The following is a 17,446-nucleotide window of genomic DNA, read 5'->3' on the forward strand; positions in this document are numbered from 1 at the left end:
TATATATATATATATATATCACTATAGATAACTATAATTAGCATAAGATTTTTAAAATGTTGTAATTGCATACTGTGAAACTTTCCCTCCTTTCTCCCCAAAGAAAATTAAAATTAAGGCTTTTGAAAGGGAGTCTTTTGTATCAAAAGATACTTAAAGCTGCCTACAAGAAGTAGTCACATAATTTCAAATTCATACACTGATTTAATACTTCTTCATACTTGTTCTATATGCAAAAATAACATTTTTGACCCAATAAAATTTGTGTTTTTATTTGTGTTCCACCTGCTTTTTCTGTATCTGGGATAGTCAGAAGGGCATGCAAACAGCAGAAAATCTGCTGACACCAAAATAGAACATTATGTCAAATACACTATCAGAGCTGAAAGATGGTGTTACAACATGGTTTAATATTCTGCGTGTGGGCATATATCACTGCATATGCACAGCAAACCAACTATGCTTAGCAAAATGCAGGTGATGTTCCCAGGTACGGGTCCTCTGCTGTGCATTCCCAAACTCTTCTTGGGATGCCATGTAACCACGTCTCACTGACATAAAGGTAAGCTTCACCCTGGACTGAGGCTCTTGCCCATTCAGCATGGACTGTAATTTAATGTATGGACCAGAATCTTGTGTGCCAAGACTTCAAAGTATGTTCTGGAAGAATGCATTTATCAACACAAATTTATTATTACTTTCTCTGATAGAAGTGAAACCTTAGAGAGTATTTCTGAAAACTCTGGAAGTACTTTTGGATATCCACGTAATCTTTGAGACTCTATGAAGTAAGCTAATGGTAATGAGTGCTTCTAGGCACAGTTGCAAGCAGAATTAGATGCCTACCAGAAACTTACTTTGAAGACAAAAGGTCTTAAAAGATAAATATATAATGAAACTGTATGTCCTACAACAGCATTGCTATCCAAAGAATTACTTTGGGTAGGAGCCTTTAAATTAAATACAACCAAGGAAGAACATAGAAAAGAATTATACTTCTCTCTGTTGCTGAATAGAGCAAATGTACAAATACAGAGTAGGAAAACAAATGCACCAACCTCATTAACTGTTGCAAGTTCAAGCAAAAAGTCAGAATTCTCTCCCAGTTTCTGGGATGTGTGCATAGCTCAGGTAAAGCAATTAAAAAAAAAATAAAAATGCGCCAACAGACACAGTTGCTACTTCTGTACTTGCCTGCATGACAGATAAAAATCTAGAGATGCTTGAACATAAAAAGCTGCACACATGCTTTTCCTGCATTAAAGACAGAAAGTACAATACCTTGCAAAAGTCATCAGTGGGTAGGTAATGAGCTTCTAAAAAGGCCTTCAATTGGATTGTGACAAGTCCTTTTAATTTCTGCTCATGGTGAGCAAAAGTTTTATAAATGGATTACTTCTGTTGGTTACCATAATAAGAAAGAACATTCATCTTAACTTTCTACTAACAATAGCTTACATGCTTAGGACTTTTCCATTCCAGGGGAAGCCAATCTAACTCATTCAGAACCTAAGACATTTAGAACCTGCTCTCTCTCCTGCGTATTCTTAATATGACTGTCATGTTAAATCTGGTCTGGGATGTTGACTCTAACAATCAAATGTTGTCACTATTGTAATGATCTTGTGGTGACAAAACAGTATTTGCAGTAAGAGCTAATACTTCTGCAGCATTTCCTTAATTTTTGTGGTATGCACAGTACAACAACCTTGCATTCTACTTAACTGCAAGGAAAGCCAAACTGTACTTGCTGGAACGAGCTCATGTGTAATATAATGAAGGCCATTAAGCGGAGTAAAAGCAGTAAGTCAGCCTTATATTTTCTGGGAAGAGACCGAAATATTTACAAAAGATAAAGGTAAGCTGGCAGGAATTGTCGGGGGATCTGCGTCAGTTTAATCCTAACCTTCACCCTTGTCATTCCTCTCGGAAACTGTGGTTGCAGTATGTGAAAAGCCAGTCTCCTGCTATTTTGCACCATCCTAATGCTGAACTGAATGTGACACAAAGAAGGGCAATGGCCTTAAGACTTGATGGAAGCTCCTTGTGCTTTTGGAAGTCAGAGCCTGAACCCAGAAACCCTGCTCAGTGAAATTCTACTCAGCTGTTTTGACTGATAACTATAATAGCTGCTACCAGTAATGCAAATATAAGCCTCACATAATATTTGCATAATTTTTATAACCAGATGTCTAACAGACAGGTGTATCTATTCTGACTTTTTTTTACTTCTATTCCATTATTTAGCAGTTTTCCTTCACACACTATTTACAGCTGATAAACTGACATTTAGAACCCCATGACTTACAAAAGCTAGTGTTTTCTTAATTTATTTTTCTTAAATAATAACAATTACAATTACACCACTTTCTATTCCATAACTCTACATGGATTCAGTTCAAAGATTCTAACTGACTCCAAAATCCTTCAATTAAGGAAAGTCATGCAACTATGTTTCTGATTTTCTCCGTTATCCTTAAGTTACAATTTTCTATTTCCAGTCTTATGCTCTACTCAAGAGGCATCTCTCATTCCAGTGGAAATACAGTTATTTATTTCAATTTTAAAATAGCAAAAGTGTTTCACAGAGTTTTTCATGTCAGAAGGCAAATCAGTGGTCATAGAAAACAAACATCTTTAGATAGGAATGAAAGCATTAGTCAATAAGGCCATCACTTTTTGCAATTTACTTTGTGCCACTGAACATACAGGTTTTTAGGGAAGCATCTGAAATAAAATCAAAAAACCGTCATCAATTAGGAGCTGAAAGTGTATTACATTTTGCACTTCATTTTTTGTTTTAAATGTTTATGAGTCGTAATTTTCCTTTTAAAAGTACATGTAAAAGGAATCTTGCAGTGATAAAACAAAAACAGTAAACTGAATGCAAAATGTAAAATACTTCAATCCATTTGCTTCAGGCAGTAAAAACACTTTAAACCAACTGTAATTAACCAAAAGCAGTCTCTTAGTTATGACTTTGTGATGAAAAAAATATTTTTATTCTTAATTTATACACAACCTGTTGCAACCCAGACTAATCCACATTTATTTCTAGGAAGAATGGACCTTTTATTCTAATTAATCAGTCATGCCGAAAGAGCTCACCACAGATTAATAGTTTTGAATAAGCTGACCCACAACTGCTAGCAGAGCTCCAGTCCTTCAGCCTTCTGCAGAGGTGTTCCTACATGCTCTGCAACTGTCAGTGAGAGAACATCCTGCAGTGATTGTTAATTTAAGAATCTGACCCAAAAACTTCATGACTTTGCACTGGGTCTGGCTGTTCAGCTTCCTCACAACAGCTACATGGTGGTGTTTTCTAAAACTTGTTGCTAAAGCAGCTCTGATGACCCAGCAGTGTAACAGCTATAGCTGAACAGTGCATCAAGTTTTGGTGCTGGTCAACCTACAACAGACTTGCTAATTTTGCATATCACTATCCATTCTGACCTATTTTCTATTTACAGTAAAACTTAATTGCAGAAAGCACCGGTTTGCTTCCTTGCTTATTCTTAACATCCCTAATCATTACTATCAAGTTTTCTTCCAAATTAAATACATGGTTGTTTGGTTTTTTTTTTGAAAAATATCTTTTTTTTTTTTTTTTTTTCAGTCTTACTCTAAAATGCATATGTAAATTGTGCCCAAATCACTGCAATAGAACATATCTATCTGTGTCAAGGGAAGAGATGCGCTTAATTTGCAGCACAGGGGATACTGCCAGACTCCAGGGAAAAGACAGCGTTCTACCGGAAATGACAGATAAGGGCTGGAACTAATTCTCTGGGGAGGTGTTAGAATATCCACCACTGCCAATTTTTAAGGACACTTTAAACAAACATCTGTCAGCAGAGTTTTGCTGTCACTGTACCTACAATATTTCAGGAAGACAACTTTTCAGGCTGTTACTCCAATTTTCTCTCTTTTTCACAATCACTGTACATGCCATAGATTTTTAATTATTCAAGGCACGAAGAAGTGAGGTTTTGTCTGTTCACAAATACCTGCCCAGCTGCTACCCTCACTTTCCAGAGACAGCTCTATTACCTTCTTAATTTCCTTCTTTCATGTTTTGTTGCCCTCATTCCTCACACTGACCACAGTGTGATATAATTCTGATGCAAACTATTCATGCATTTTTTTAGATACTGCTAAATACATCCTACAATATCCCCCACCCTTTTCTGAATTAATCTCCTCTTACAGCAAACTGTACAGCAACAGAGTAAAGGGCATTTTCATAAAATGTTTACCAGCAATTTCAGTTTCCTTACAGAAAATTCTTCTTGTTCAAAATAAACGGAATTGTTCTTTGAAAGAGTGTCACAAATAAAGGTTTCTGCTTAAGTTAGTGAAAACAATTACTTGTCAAATGCAAGATAAATTACTCAACAGCACTAAAATAAAAGGTGATGTTTATTAAAAAAAAAAAAAACAAAAAACAAAAAACACAAAAAGTATAACATTAACTCTTCTTGAGGGAAGCTCATGCAAAGTCAACACGTAGTAGCAGAAGGCAACCACCACAAAATACTTGACAATCTGCAACAAACTCCCTCTCCTTTTTTCTTGAATGCAAGTGCAACTAGTAAAAGCTGTATTGCCAGAACTGAAGTAAAAGAAAGAAAACAAAGTGAGTACTTCATGGGTGGGAGAAACCTGTGAAGAAGCATATAAAGCTAAGTGGCAGAGAAAAGAACTTTACTTAAAATAAATTTCTGAGGAGAAACCACAAAAACTCGGGAGATTCAGCAATAAACAGAGAGAAGTCTATATCTTTACCAGAAGAATTAACATGAAAAGGAAAAATCTGCCCTAAGAAAAACTGTGTGGTGGACAGAGTGCCAAGAAGGCCACAGAAGGTCAGATTCCACAAACAGAGAGGAAAGCCCAAGTGCAGAGGTTAAAGCTTTTCATTTTTTTTATCTTTAGAGAAAGCTAGTGGAAACTGAAAAAAACTCCCTCTATTTATTTTAAACAGATTACTCGAAATATTAAGACCCTACAAATACTTTATCTTCTAATGCACAGAGTATCTAACAAGTTGAACTCTAAAACACAGGAACTGAGGCATGAGAGTACGTGATCATGGGGCAAACACCTGGATCACAAGAATGTGCATGGAAAACTAAATCATCAATCTGCATCTTTACTTGAGGTGTGACGAATCTTAGCATAGATTCAGTTTAGAATTACAGTAATTGCTTTGCACCTGGCAGAAGTGGAGGTAGTTGCTCTCCCGCAGCAGTCAGCAGAAGCCATAACTATGAATCTGTAACCCCTGACCAGCTGTTTGCTTTATGACAACATCAGGCTGTGGATGAAGGAAAACAACCAGCTGAAAACAGAGTGCAAATTCTAACTTCCCAGCTAAATGATGGTTTGTCTGCTTGGTTTTTAAAACAGCCCATGGAGAGTTTCTCTTTGCTGATGACAGGAAATTTTACTTTCCACTGGATGCAAATGCTCTGACTTCAAAACTGTTCAAATTGCATTTTTGCTAGATTCAATGAAAGATGAGTATTCCCTCCAGCTCCCATGAGTTTTGATCGAGTATGTCTGCCATAAAGCAAACACGACAGGGAAAAGTTCTAAAAAAAACAACCAACATCAATTACAAAACCACCACAAAACCAAAAACACAAAAATAAAGTTTCAGTGACATTACTAACATATGTTTACAACACTACTCTGGTTAAAAACTGTCATTTACCTAGAAAATAAATAAAACATACGGATGCATTTACCCACATATTTCATGAGACCCTAAATTCATTTTTTGTGCGTATAGAGGAAGCAAGAACTAAAGAAGAGATTCAGAATTTGGCCAAAGTATTTCTGTGAAAGGATACAAATACCACAACACCATCTCACACATGAGACTAGCTGCCATTCTTTTTCAGATATAGTTCAGACTACATGGAACTACATGAAAATCAAGTTGCTCACGAACATAATTATGCCATACAAAAATGCATTTGTTACATCTTAACTTCAATCTATGGATGCCACAGAAAATTTACATTTCAAGCCCACCAATGCAGAAATTACTGTATTCTGTCGTAATTCTTAAAATCAGGCTGATTTCCTGTGTCACTGTAAAGAGTTCAGAAATAAAAGCTTTCAAAAATTTAATACCTCTAAAAATTTTAGTAGTTTTTTTCTCAGCTCTCATTAATGTAAGATAAATATTTCTTGAAGAATGATCTAAAATTGGGCATTTTCTTTTTTATCTAGACGTATTAAGCACTAATACTGGCACAGCTGCCCAGAGAGGCTGTGGTGCCCCATCCTTGGAGCCAGGTTGGATGGGCCCTGAGCAGACTCAGCTGGTGGGGGGCAGCCCTGCCCGTGGAACAGGGTGGGCTTTGAGGTCCCTTCCAACTGACTATGATGCTATGTTTCATTCGATTATTCTATTTCTCAGTATTGTTTCTAAATATGCTTATAGTGTCTCAGTATTGAGCAACACACACTCCAGAGAAAACCATTTTGGGGAGATTTGTTAGTAACTAATGTTTGAGTTCTTTTGTTTATTTTTACAGCAGGTCAAGGATCTCAAGTTCTGTAAGAGTCCCACAGGACAAATGAACAGACTAAAATCCAACTGCAATTAGATGCATTTTATCACACAGTTCAGTGGCTTAACTGAGAGACTTCTGTTTATAAATCACGAGAATTACAGTGCATATTATGTACATAAGTGCATACAATGTATATAAGTTAAAAAATCAAGGTGAAACTATTGCTTTAGCTAAGATAAATGTAGAAAAAGACAATATTTACATTCATGCATTCGCTATTTGCAAAATCTTTTCATATACTCCTTTTCAAGTATGGTGGCCACCGAATTAAGTCAGATGAATGTAACAAAGGTAAATACATGTAAATAATTCAGTTTAACAGCTCTGAAGAATTCCCAGCTACTATGATGTGCCATTTGTTCTGGAAAATCAAAGCTCACAGTTGTGTCAAACCAAAAAGATATTTGGGACAGTTTTTTCATGACGTGATTTCGTATAATCATTTGAACTGGAAGTGAAATCACTCAACACTCACCTAGTGCAGTTCTGTGCAATGAACAGGGATACCTACAGCTCGATCATGGATGCCACCAGGAATGGCACATCTACCAGCTCTCTGGGTAACCCGTGCCAGTGCCTCACCATCTTGACAGTAAAAACCTTCCTCTTTATGTCCAGTCTGAATCTCCTCTTTTTTTCTGTTTGAACACACTTCCCCTTGTCCTGTCACCACAGACCCTGCTAAAGAGTCTGTCCCATTCTTTTCTACAGCCCCCCTTCAGGTATTGAAAGGCTGCTGTCAGGTCTCCCCAGAGCCTTCTCTTCTCCAGGCTAAATTTCATAAACTCTTCCACCACATTTCAGTACATCAAGAGTTAGCCCACTGATGGCTAGGTGCAATATAGCAGTGCCATTAGCCAACCTCAGCTGTAGCTGAGTTTGAGCAACTCATGTATTTTGAAAGAAGTTACATGAATCATACGAGAATCAAAACATTACACATCTTCTCCCCTCCAACTCTCTTTGTTTTATAGATTTCGAAAAGGAAACAGATAAAATACTGTCCTAGGTCATAGAATTAAAATGTGTGAAAACTCAGTTCAGTGCCCAAGAATTATAAAACCTGAAATTTTAATTTTTTTAATACGCTGGAAATGTCATGCAAATGTACATCGTTTATCAATAACCTTGTATTTTAATTTAAAAATCAATATGCTAGAAAAGGAAATAGCTCACATTAAATTGCTCCACATAGTTATTTTTTCTCATTTAAACACCTCTACATGATAATATTTCAAACAAATAAATAAATAAATTTGCCATTTCAGCTGAAGTCCTTCAGATATTTAAAAACAGTCTTTAATTATTAAAAAATTAGAAAGCTTAAAACTTAAAAGCACCATAGCAGCATTAAATAACAGTGGCCAGAAAACTGACATGGAATTACACACATTTTCATTATCTTTCTGAAAACACAAACAGGAAAAAGTCAAGAATTAACAGTAGTCTACTACTGTGCATGTCCCAGCCTTTTCACAGTGAAAAAGAACACAGACAGCCTACTTTTTCTCATAAAAATGACTTCTAGAAGCAGGAAAGTCTATGTAAAGAGCTGTACAAAGTGGATACTGAGAATGACTCCTCTGCTCTTGGAAAACCTCACTATTCCCTTGAATTCTATGATCAGGAAAGTCTATCTCTGAGAAGCACCACTCAGAAATCTTTCACACAAGAATTCTAGACAGTAACAGTAGTAAGTAATAGGAAAATTAAAGTTACCCTTTGGCATGAATTGCTTTTTAACATCAGCAAGTTTTACAGAAATTGATTATACATGAGATATTAAAACTGCCAAAAAAAGAGTTAGCATACCTTTAGCAATTATTACCTGACATTACTAGGTAACATAGGATAGGTTAAAATGCTACAACAGACTTGAATGGTATAATTACATTAAAAGCTCAGGTGTTTCGTGATTTGGGTTTGACAAAATATGAACAGTTTCAGTAAAACACAATTGGAAAGACAATAAATCTTGTGCCACAAGATTTCAGTCCAAGAGGTAGGTTTGGTAAAACATTAAAGTTCTTCTACAAGAAATGCCAGAAGACCACATGCTAAAAGTTACCTTACTTGATCTTTTCCAACTCTTCCTCATTAGCATTGTCTGAAAATAAAATAGAGCATTTTAATTACCTTTTCTCTGAAATGCAGAAAAGGAGGCCAGCTGTTTCCAATGGGACAATCCACATACAATGACCATTATCACTGAAGCAGCAACACGTAGTCTGCGGCAACAACTACACAAGACTGAAATAAATCCAGACAACTAGCAGCACTGTTCACACCCAGGCATACTTCTCTGGGTGCTTTGAACTTCTCATTATCGGAGACAATGCATTACACAAAAAACAATTTAAAAAAAATAGATAAGCAAAGAAAAAAAAAAAAACAAAAAACAAAAAACAAACAGCTGCCATCATTTACACTGACATCAATTTTGACTGGTCCTGGAATTTGTCTTTTTAATATTAATATATTCCAATTCTTTAGAACACTACTATCTAGCGGAGAGCTGTAGCTGCATAAGGATAAATCCTACATAAGGATCCTTGGGCAACACACAACTATTACAAAATCTTTAAGATTACTATTGCTACTTAATTTCATGGCAGTAAAAAAAATAACTCAGGTGTTTGATAATTACGTGCATGAGCTAAAATAAAATATATAGGCTAGAAATAAAATCCAGAGTTTGACTCAAAGTCAAAACCACCACCACCAACAACAACAAAAAAAAAAAACCAAAACCATGTATCCATATCCTACTACATAAATAATCTGTGAAACTTTGGTTTGCTAGAAATAGTGCTTTAACACGTGGGAGGCAGTGCCCAGAGACACATATTCTTAATTGGTAAATAAAATTGTTCAAGATGGATGCAGACAATTTACCTGTGAGCATAAATGTTGCTTAAAGCAGTTTTGTGGAAATACTGAGAAACTAATCTGTGCAATTTAATATTCTCATCCTATGTTTTCACTGTGCAGGAATAATTAAAAGGCCATTAATTTTTTTTTAAGCTTTCTTCAGTACTATATATATATATTTACTTATATGTTTATATATATACTTATATATATATACTTATATACTTATATATATATATATATACACACGCACATATATATAGTTTCTGTATATATATATAAACTATTGCAAAAGTACTTCTTTTCCAGACTGAAATAAATTTTGAGATGCTAGCATTCTGCCTGGTAAAAGTATTGTGCGGGCAAAGAAACAACTCTATGATTTTCCTTTTTTAAAAATATCCATAATTTTGTTTAAAAAATTAGGTGAAGCTTGTTGGGAGGCAAACAACACCTGGCTGATGAGGAAAACTTTTCAGTTGCTATGGACAGATAAAACTTAACAGCTTTGCCATTACGTTAGTGACAACATAGAGCTGGTAAATACGCATAGATATTTGAATTTAAAAAAAGCTGCAGAAAGCCACTTGACCCATTTTTATGGACAGAGTTAAGAGAGGCATTTGGGAATCAAGCAGCTCCAGGCCATGGCACTTCATGGGTAAGGGCACTGCCACTGCCTCATCCTGAACTTCTGCACGTACAGCACAGGTTTACATTTGAACCTGTCTGGGATTGGGAAGACAATCTAGCCCAGTCATCTCAATCCGCCACATATGTAACACTATTTTAGCTTCAAGAAGTTAAGTTCCTGCAGTATCTACAGAAAGATCTCGTTGAATGCACTGACACTGTAACCAGATGTAGCAAGATAAGCTACATCCTTAGAAGTCAACCAAGCAAATAGTGTAAGGCAAACTGTTGCGGATGAACTACACAGAACTGCTTCACATGAAAATATTCCATGCCTCAGTTTGCTGCTGTCATTCTTTCTCTTTTCTGTGACAGTATTACACTTTTGACAAAATTAAAAATAACACATGAGCTTGCACTATATGATTTAGGACAGCAAGCAAATTGACAACATAGGAATGTTATCAATGTTTTTACTGACAAAAAAAGCAAAAAGTATTTAGTATCACTTGGGGTTAATTATCTAAGAAAAAATAAGGCTGTAATTTTAATTTCAGATCCAAGTTTCCTTTTTTTCCTATTTTCTATGCTACTCAAGCCATTGGTATTGCTGTACAGTAGTAGTACCCAAGCCTTACAGCCCCCACGGCCACTGAAATGATCAGCCACCGACTTTCAACTCCCTGTAGCTAACTTTAAGACACAGGTTAGGAAGGACTGTTCTCAAGAGTAAACAGGAGACATGCAGTTCCAACACATTCACAGTCGCTGTGCAAGATCTGCAGTGATGGAATCTGCGCACTCAGCTCTGCTAGCAAAAGAGCCAGAAACACTCACATGCAGGTACGGCACTGACGGTTACAACACTGAGCATGAAATCTGCATACACGACACACATTTTCAATTGGCATGCATACAACTATAAATGATGCACGGGCATGCGTAAATTACATGTATTCAAAGATTAGCATTAAAAGAATATCACTGGAATTACAGAAACAAGTAAGCTTCATTGGAATATGTCTAAGAAAAAATGTAAATTATTACCAACTTTATAAATTTACACTCTTTACAATGAGAAATTAAGGAAAAAAAAATATTTTTTACAAGTTAAAAATTGGGTCTTTTTGTTTTTGTTTTTTATTGGAGAGCTCAAGTTTGAACATGTTTTTATATACAAATACTTTTCAAATACTTTTATATTTTGTCTTCTTTGCTTACACTAGATAAATCAGCTACCTGTTCTATCAAAGCAAAATAACTGAAACAACTATACAGACCTAACACAATGAAAATGCAAAAGAATTATTGAAAATAATGCTCCTGCAACTCAGTTTTTCAATTAAAAAAAAAATCTCTTTTCACAAATACTAAAAACATTCTTATTTCTCAAATGTATATCAATAACTCATCAGTTTTGATTCACAATTTAAGAATGCTCATAAACCAGAATAAATCTGACTTTTCATTTCAATAGTACTGAAAGGAATAGACCATGTTAATGTAAACTGAGTGGTTTGATTATTGTTTAAGAAGTTAACATTTTTATGCTGGTAGAAAAAGCAGCAGGTCACAAAAGGCAATGATCCATTCAAGATTTGCTAGAAATGTTCATTATCTGTCTATGTATATAAATTATTACAGCCTAGTTCTGCATTCTTGTCCTAAGAAAATATACTATAAAAATCAAGTAGTAGGTTCTTATTTATGAAACCAGCATACAGAACCTCCATTAAATTGAAACAGTGTCTAATATTCTTCCCCTGGAAGCAAACTGTCAACTACTTAAGCTGTTTCTCACAGTATACCATGACTCACAGATAAATCATCAGCTCTTCTTATTTATAATATAATTCCATTTAGCTAAATGCACATACGGAAACATCAGTGATCTGAATTTTTATCTGCATACAGAGATGTAATTTGTCTTTGTCTTAGGAAACGGGAACTTTTAGCTGTACATTGTAAAGAATATCATATTAATCTGCACATTGAAAATTTGCACTTATCAGAATCTCTTTCCAAAAGAAGGAGTAGAATTTTCATGTGTGGACAAAATCTCTTTCACAGCTCTTTACACATTTCAAGGCTTCACAAAACACAGTCCCATCCAAAACCAAAATCAACTATTATTCTTCAACAGTGACTGCTTCTTTTAAAAATCACTAGTAACAATATCTCTCTCTCGCAGAAAGGAAGCAATACACAATAAGACTCCCAATTTTCTACCAGCAGTCCACTGAACTTCCAGTTGAAATATCTTATCAACCAGTACAGGTGCTAAAAGTGGAAATATACCCTATTCATCATGACAGGATGGATCTTACAACCTACACATACGATACAACTGTGGTATGCTGATAAAATACTATGCTAGGAAGAATTCTGTCTATCCTCTATCTAGCTACAGATACTGTCAATAGACTCATCTTTTATACCTGTATACCTGACTTCCAAAACACTCTCAGCTGCTCTGTTTCAGGTAGATGAACTATCTTTTTGGAAAGTCTAATCTGTACTTAAAAATTACCAAACATCAAAACAGCAAATTTCATTCAAATGGCTGAGGTATGAACTATGATTATTATTACAGAGCTCCCAAAATATAGGATCAGACACACTGCTATTTTTATGCCATAGATGTATGGAAAAGCTAATACACATTTTGTTGAAGCTATTCCTTCTTTCTCCTCATATACAGCCTTAAAAAGTATTTGTAATTTAAGCACATGGAACATAAAGTATACGAAATTTAACTGCTAGCTGCTAATCTCTGAATGCTTCAGCTTCATGATTTAATGACTGCATACTATTTAAACTGCTTGCTAAACAGTATGCTACTGCATACTGTTAAACTGCTTGCACATTTTGTCAACAAGTGAAAAAAAATTATTCAGATGAAAATACACTTCTGAAAAACAGATTATATAGGGATATAAAATCAAAATGATTTAAGAAAATCAGTAATGACTTAGAAAAAAAATGTATGTGGTATGAAGACATGCTTTCTATGCAGCAGTCTTTAAAGTTGATATAAAGGTCCTCACTTTTTTTTAATCTACATATTTCAACAGGTACTTTTTGAATTATTACCTGCATGGAGATAAACACAAGGGAAGCAGTCATTCAAACAGAACACTACATAGACTGCAAAAGTAGGAGTCGCTTTAATTGCACAGTGCATATTTCTGTAACAGACAAGAATTTGCCTTTATCCTCTAGCATAACATTTGACAATTTGCTGATCTCAGCAACAAATAATTCAATAAAAATTGTCCTAATTACTAGAAGATATTTGAAAACAATCAAGGATGACAGTTTGTATATGTGATATTTGGTAATTTTTGTAATTTGTCTACTCCCTAAAGGGTAAGTAAAATCTAATAGGTACATGTGGTAACCAACTAAAAGATAATTGTGCCTCTAATCATTAAATGCATAACACATTCATATACATCAACTCAGCATTAATTTTATAGGTCACCTTCCCTTCAATGCGACACAAATTCTCCAATTTTATTACAACTTTGATAGGACTGCTCTGAGATTCATATCTTGGGAAGAGTGATTTCCAATAGTAAACAGAAAAAAATCTTGGGTGTTTTCAGAATAAAAGTCTGTACAAGAACAGGTTGAATAAAAAGAAAAATTGGTCCTTCTGCTTAGCTAAAAGAATAAAGTTATTAAATATCAAGGTAATAATGAAACGTCAAACAGCAGAAATCCAATTCTTTCTATCACTACTACAAGCTGGGTATGAAGAGCTGCTATTTGGGAAGTCTGTGGCAAATTCAGTTACTAATTCCCTGAAAAAATGCCCATAAGAAAGACACATTACAGTGTCTTCATTTTTTTAATTTTTTCAACTGTGATTTTCTTCAGTTCCCTCTGTATAGTAGATAATACTTTTCCTTAATGTTGAAAGGCACAGTAACCTTTTCTATCTGTACTGTGAAAAATGGAAACAAACTTACTCCTACTGCCCACTCACTGGTTTCTCACATAAAAACACATTTCTTTCTGTGCTGCACAATTTAGGATTATGGCACAATAATGCTAAAGTCACTTGTAACAACAGAGTTGTTACCAGCAGACTTACAAATGTGGGTTTTACGTAGAGGCACACTTGCGTTGCAGACTGCAAGACTCTGCTCTGAGTTGCCACCACAGAGGTACCACTTAAAAAAAGATTACACAATTTAAATAATCTTCCTGTAAATTATAACCATTTGCCACTATTTTGCTAAGTTCTAAGAGGATGTTTTAAAGGAAACAATAGTTGAGAGATCTGTTTTCAAAACCCTACATTTTTGTCATACTACTTATCAGACAACTAGTTCCTATTACTGAGTTACTAGTTAGAACTCAAAGAAAAGTGGAAAAGAATATCACAAACCACCAACAATAAAGGACACCAGCAGTGTCCTTTTCTTTACAGAATCATATATACTCTTACAAATATAAACTTGATCACACCCCTGTTTATAGAACTGATAATGAATGCGAATGGGAAATCTCATCAAATTCTTTTTTTCACCTCCTGATGCAAAAGGAGTTTACATTATTTTGCCACCTCTGAGCAAGATTTCACGTCTCATATTTCTCCTGCAAATGGACTATTACAAAACAAGTCAAAAGTCAACCTGTAAAATATCCAAACTGCAGACAGAAGTTGTCATAATAGCAGGATCAATATTTAAAACAACGAAGCATTTTCACTAGCAATTACATAGCTTAGAAAACTGAGATTGATGAAGGATTGCAATAAACATAGAAAAACAGACAATTTTTCTATTGAAAACTCCTAATGAAACTTAACATTATCATACTAAAAGCCAAAAATTAAGAAATACTACTTTTCCTCAAGTTTCTTCCTTTCCAGAGTGGAATAGTATTTCAATATTCTTGTCTAGAGATGGCAGCACTAGGTTTAAAATTCTTCTCCAGTACCTTATTGATTTTATCCTTTTTAATCACCATCATGCCCCTGCAATTGGCTTTGACACCCTGCAGATTGCTTATGTTCTATCTGGATAATTCATTACTACTTTCTCAGAAAGGATCCAATGCAGACAAAGTATGCTTAGCTATAATGGAAACACAGCTCAACATTATCCTAAGAACTGAAAAAATGAAATTAACCTCATGATATATAGTTCTCATGCTTTAAGCCATCCAATCATAGAAAGATAACAGGAGTGATGACACTTATTAAAATCTTAAAATTACCACTTCCCGCTGTTCTTCTCTAGGAGCCAACAGAACTGATAATAATATAGTTCCCAAATTATGGTCAGGGTAATGAGGGTCCTTCAGGCTCAAGGTAACATCTGTTTGCCTAGGAGACAAAAACACGTGCGCTTGTTTTGATTTCAGGCTCTCAGATAATTACATTTCTGAATCATGACAGTTAAAGAAATCTGCATTTATATGAAGCTACTTGAAAACGATATGACAAATTTAGCTTATTTATACCTTCAAGTATTTCAGTTTAAGTAGTCATATGTAAACACTAAATACTGTTTCTCCATGTTAAGTACATACACACACTCAAGTAATTAAACCCACACTGTAATGGTAATGAATTAAAAAAAGCATAAGAAAAATAAACATAAACAGCAGGTGGTACTACTGTAAATGAAGACAATATAAAAACAAGGGTACAATATAAAAACATGAATAGAGTGATTATAAAAGTTATATTTTTATAGATGCTACAACAAATATTCCGTATTATAAGTTAGTATATTTACTAATGTTCATATTACAGTAATTCCCTGAAACTAAGTGTTTTTCCCCTGCCATTTTTATATGAGGTAGGTTTGCATTATTATTTTTCAGTATTACATTCTATTTGCAGCTCCACAAACACGCAATTAGCGCCTAAGGAATTACTCCATAGACTTATTTGTGCCATACCTGTTTAATTCTAATGATGCAAGATTCAAAAACGCTGAACCAATAAAGTCATCTTGAAGCCCGAAGTCATAATCAAAAACCTAAGATGCACAGGGGATACAAACGTTTTTCAGCATCAGAAAACTTTTTTTGAAATACTCCATTTTCATGAAAACGCTTTTTCAGAGTTAAGCCACATGCTTCTCAGTCAGACAAGGAGTAACTGAAACCATCATACACTTCTCAGACACAAAATTTTGAAACTGCTTATTTAGAAGTTGGAACTCATAATGTAAAGACACAATGGTATACCAGTACCAGACTGCGCATGTGAACAAATTCAGTATTTTTATAAATACAGACACTAAAAAAGGAAAAGCAAAAGTAAAACTAAAGCAAGGAGAATCACTAGCTTGCTAGACATGAATTAACACCCTTAGAAATCTTATAAAATATAAGTGGGAGTGATATGACTGTGAAAAGTGGGTTATAAACAGCACTTGCATCAGTATGAGACATGATTAAATTCTATCAGTCAGGGTTTTGGAGGTTTTTAGGTTTTAGAAATACTTTAAGACAATGACTTAATAGATCTGTAAGGTACCAGTGACACTTCTTACTCACTATGAGGATGCAGCCTGCTAACTTTCTGTCTAAAAGACAACACACCTGGACAAGTTTACTGAAATTCAGAAAAGAATCTGTGGTTAATACATTGAGTGGTGTCAGTGATTTGAGATTAGGCCTTCTCAAATCACAATGACGAAAAACAAATTATTAAGGAACGTCTTTTGGAAGGAAATGTACAAAAAAGACGGATGGTAAAAAGGAAAGATAATACATAACTATGCAAGCCAAAAATAGGAAACTCTCAGGCATCAAAAACTTCCTAGTTAAGTTACATTTCCTTGTCATGGCATTGTCATGACAATTTCTGAGATCTGAAGAGATCTTTCGCTCTAAATAAAGAGGGACACTTATTAGTAGCTGTAATGAGAACATTTAATGGAGAAGTAACAGACCTGGACTCAAGGCCTTTGATTCTGATATATATACTTCAACTATTGCATTACAAAAAACCTTTTTTTTTTTTTTAAGTTTTTAAGAAGATAAAGCTGTTCATCTTCTACAGATAATTTAATACAGACTGGGTTTAGACAGAAATAATGTTACCAAAATCCTATACTCCAGTGGCTACAAGCATGAAGGACTGAATTCGTAAGTATTTGTGTTTAAGTCGATCATATTGATCTACGTGACTGGATACTGTCATATTTTATCTCGTTTTCACTGCAACGTGAAAGAAAAATACATGATAAAATCTCAGTTCCTCTTGCAAAATATAATTATTTTTTCTCTCTACAAATTACCAAAATGAAAACATCCAGTAGACACATTCAGCTGAGTTAGTATACCTCAGCCAGGACTTAGAATGTCTGCCTGAGCTACAAACACTG

The 17,446-nt window shown here is 34.7% G+C and overlaps 1 protein-coding gene across 6 annotated transcripts in view; it reads right to left on the reverse strand.

Annotated features, from left to right (window-relative positions):
* Nucleotides 1-17,446, reverse strand: part of MCTP1 (multiple C2 and transmembrane domain containing 1) — a 200,006-nt gene that overhangs the window by 136,725 nt on the left and 45,835 nt on the right. For all 6 annotated transcript variants that reach the window (XM_042822881.1, XM_042822882.1, XM_042822878.1 and 3 more), the window contains 2 exons: nucleotides 16,011-16,090; nucleotides 15,321-15,429 (listed from right to left, as the gene is read on the reverse strand). In XM_042822881.1, coding sequence (XP_042678815.1) covers nucleotides 15,321-15,429; nucleotides 16,011-16,090 — 189 coding nt within the window. The remainder of the gene's footprint in view (nucleotides 1-15,320; nucleotides 15,430-16,010; nucleotides 16,091-17,446) is intronic.

Source organism: Centrocercus urophasianus, unplaced genomic scaffold (assembly GCF_019232065.1).
Source record: "Centrocercus urophasianus isolate 14NV4802_14NV808 unplaced genomic scaffold, USGS_Curo_1.0 seq_21, whole genome shotgun sequence".
In the NCBI taxonomy this organism is placed as follows: domain Eukaryota; kingdom Metazoa; phylum Chordata; class Aves; order Galliformes; family Phasianidae; genus Centrocercus; species Centrocercus urophasianus.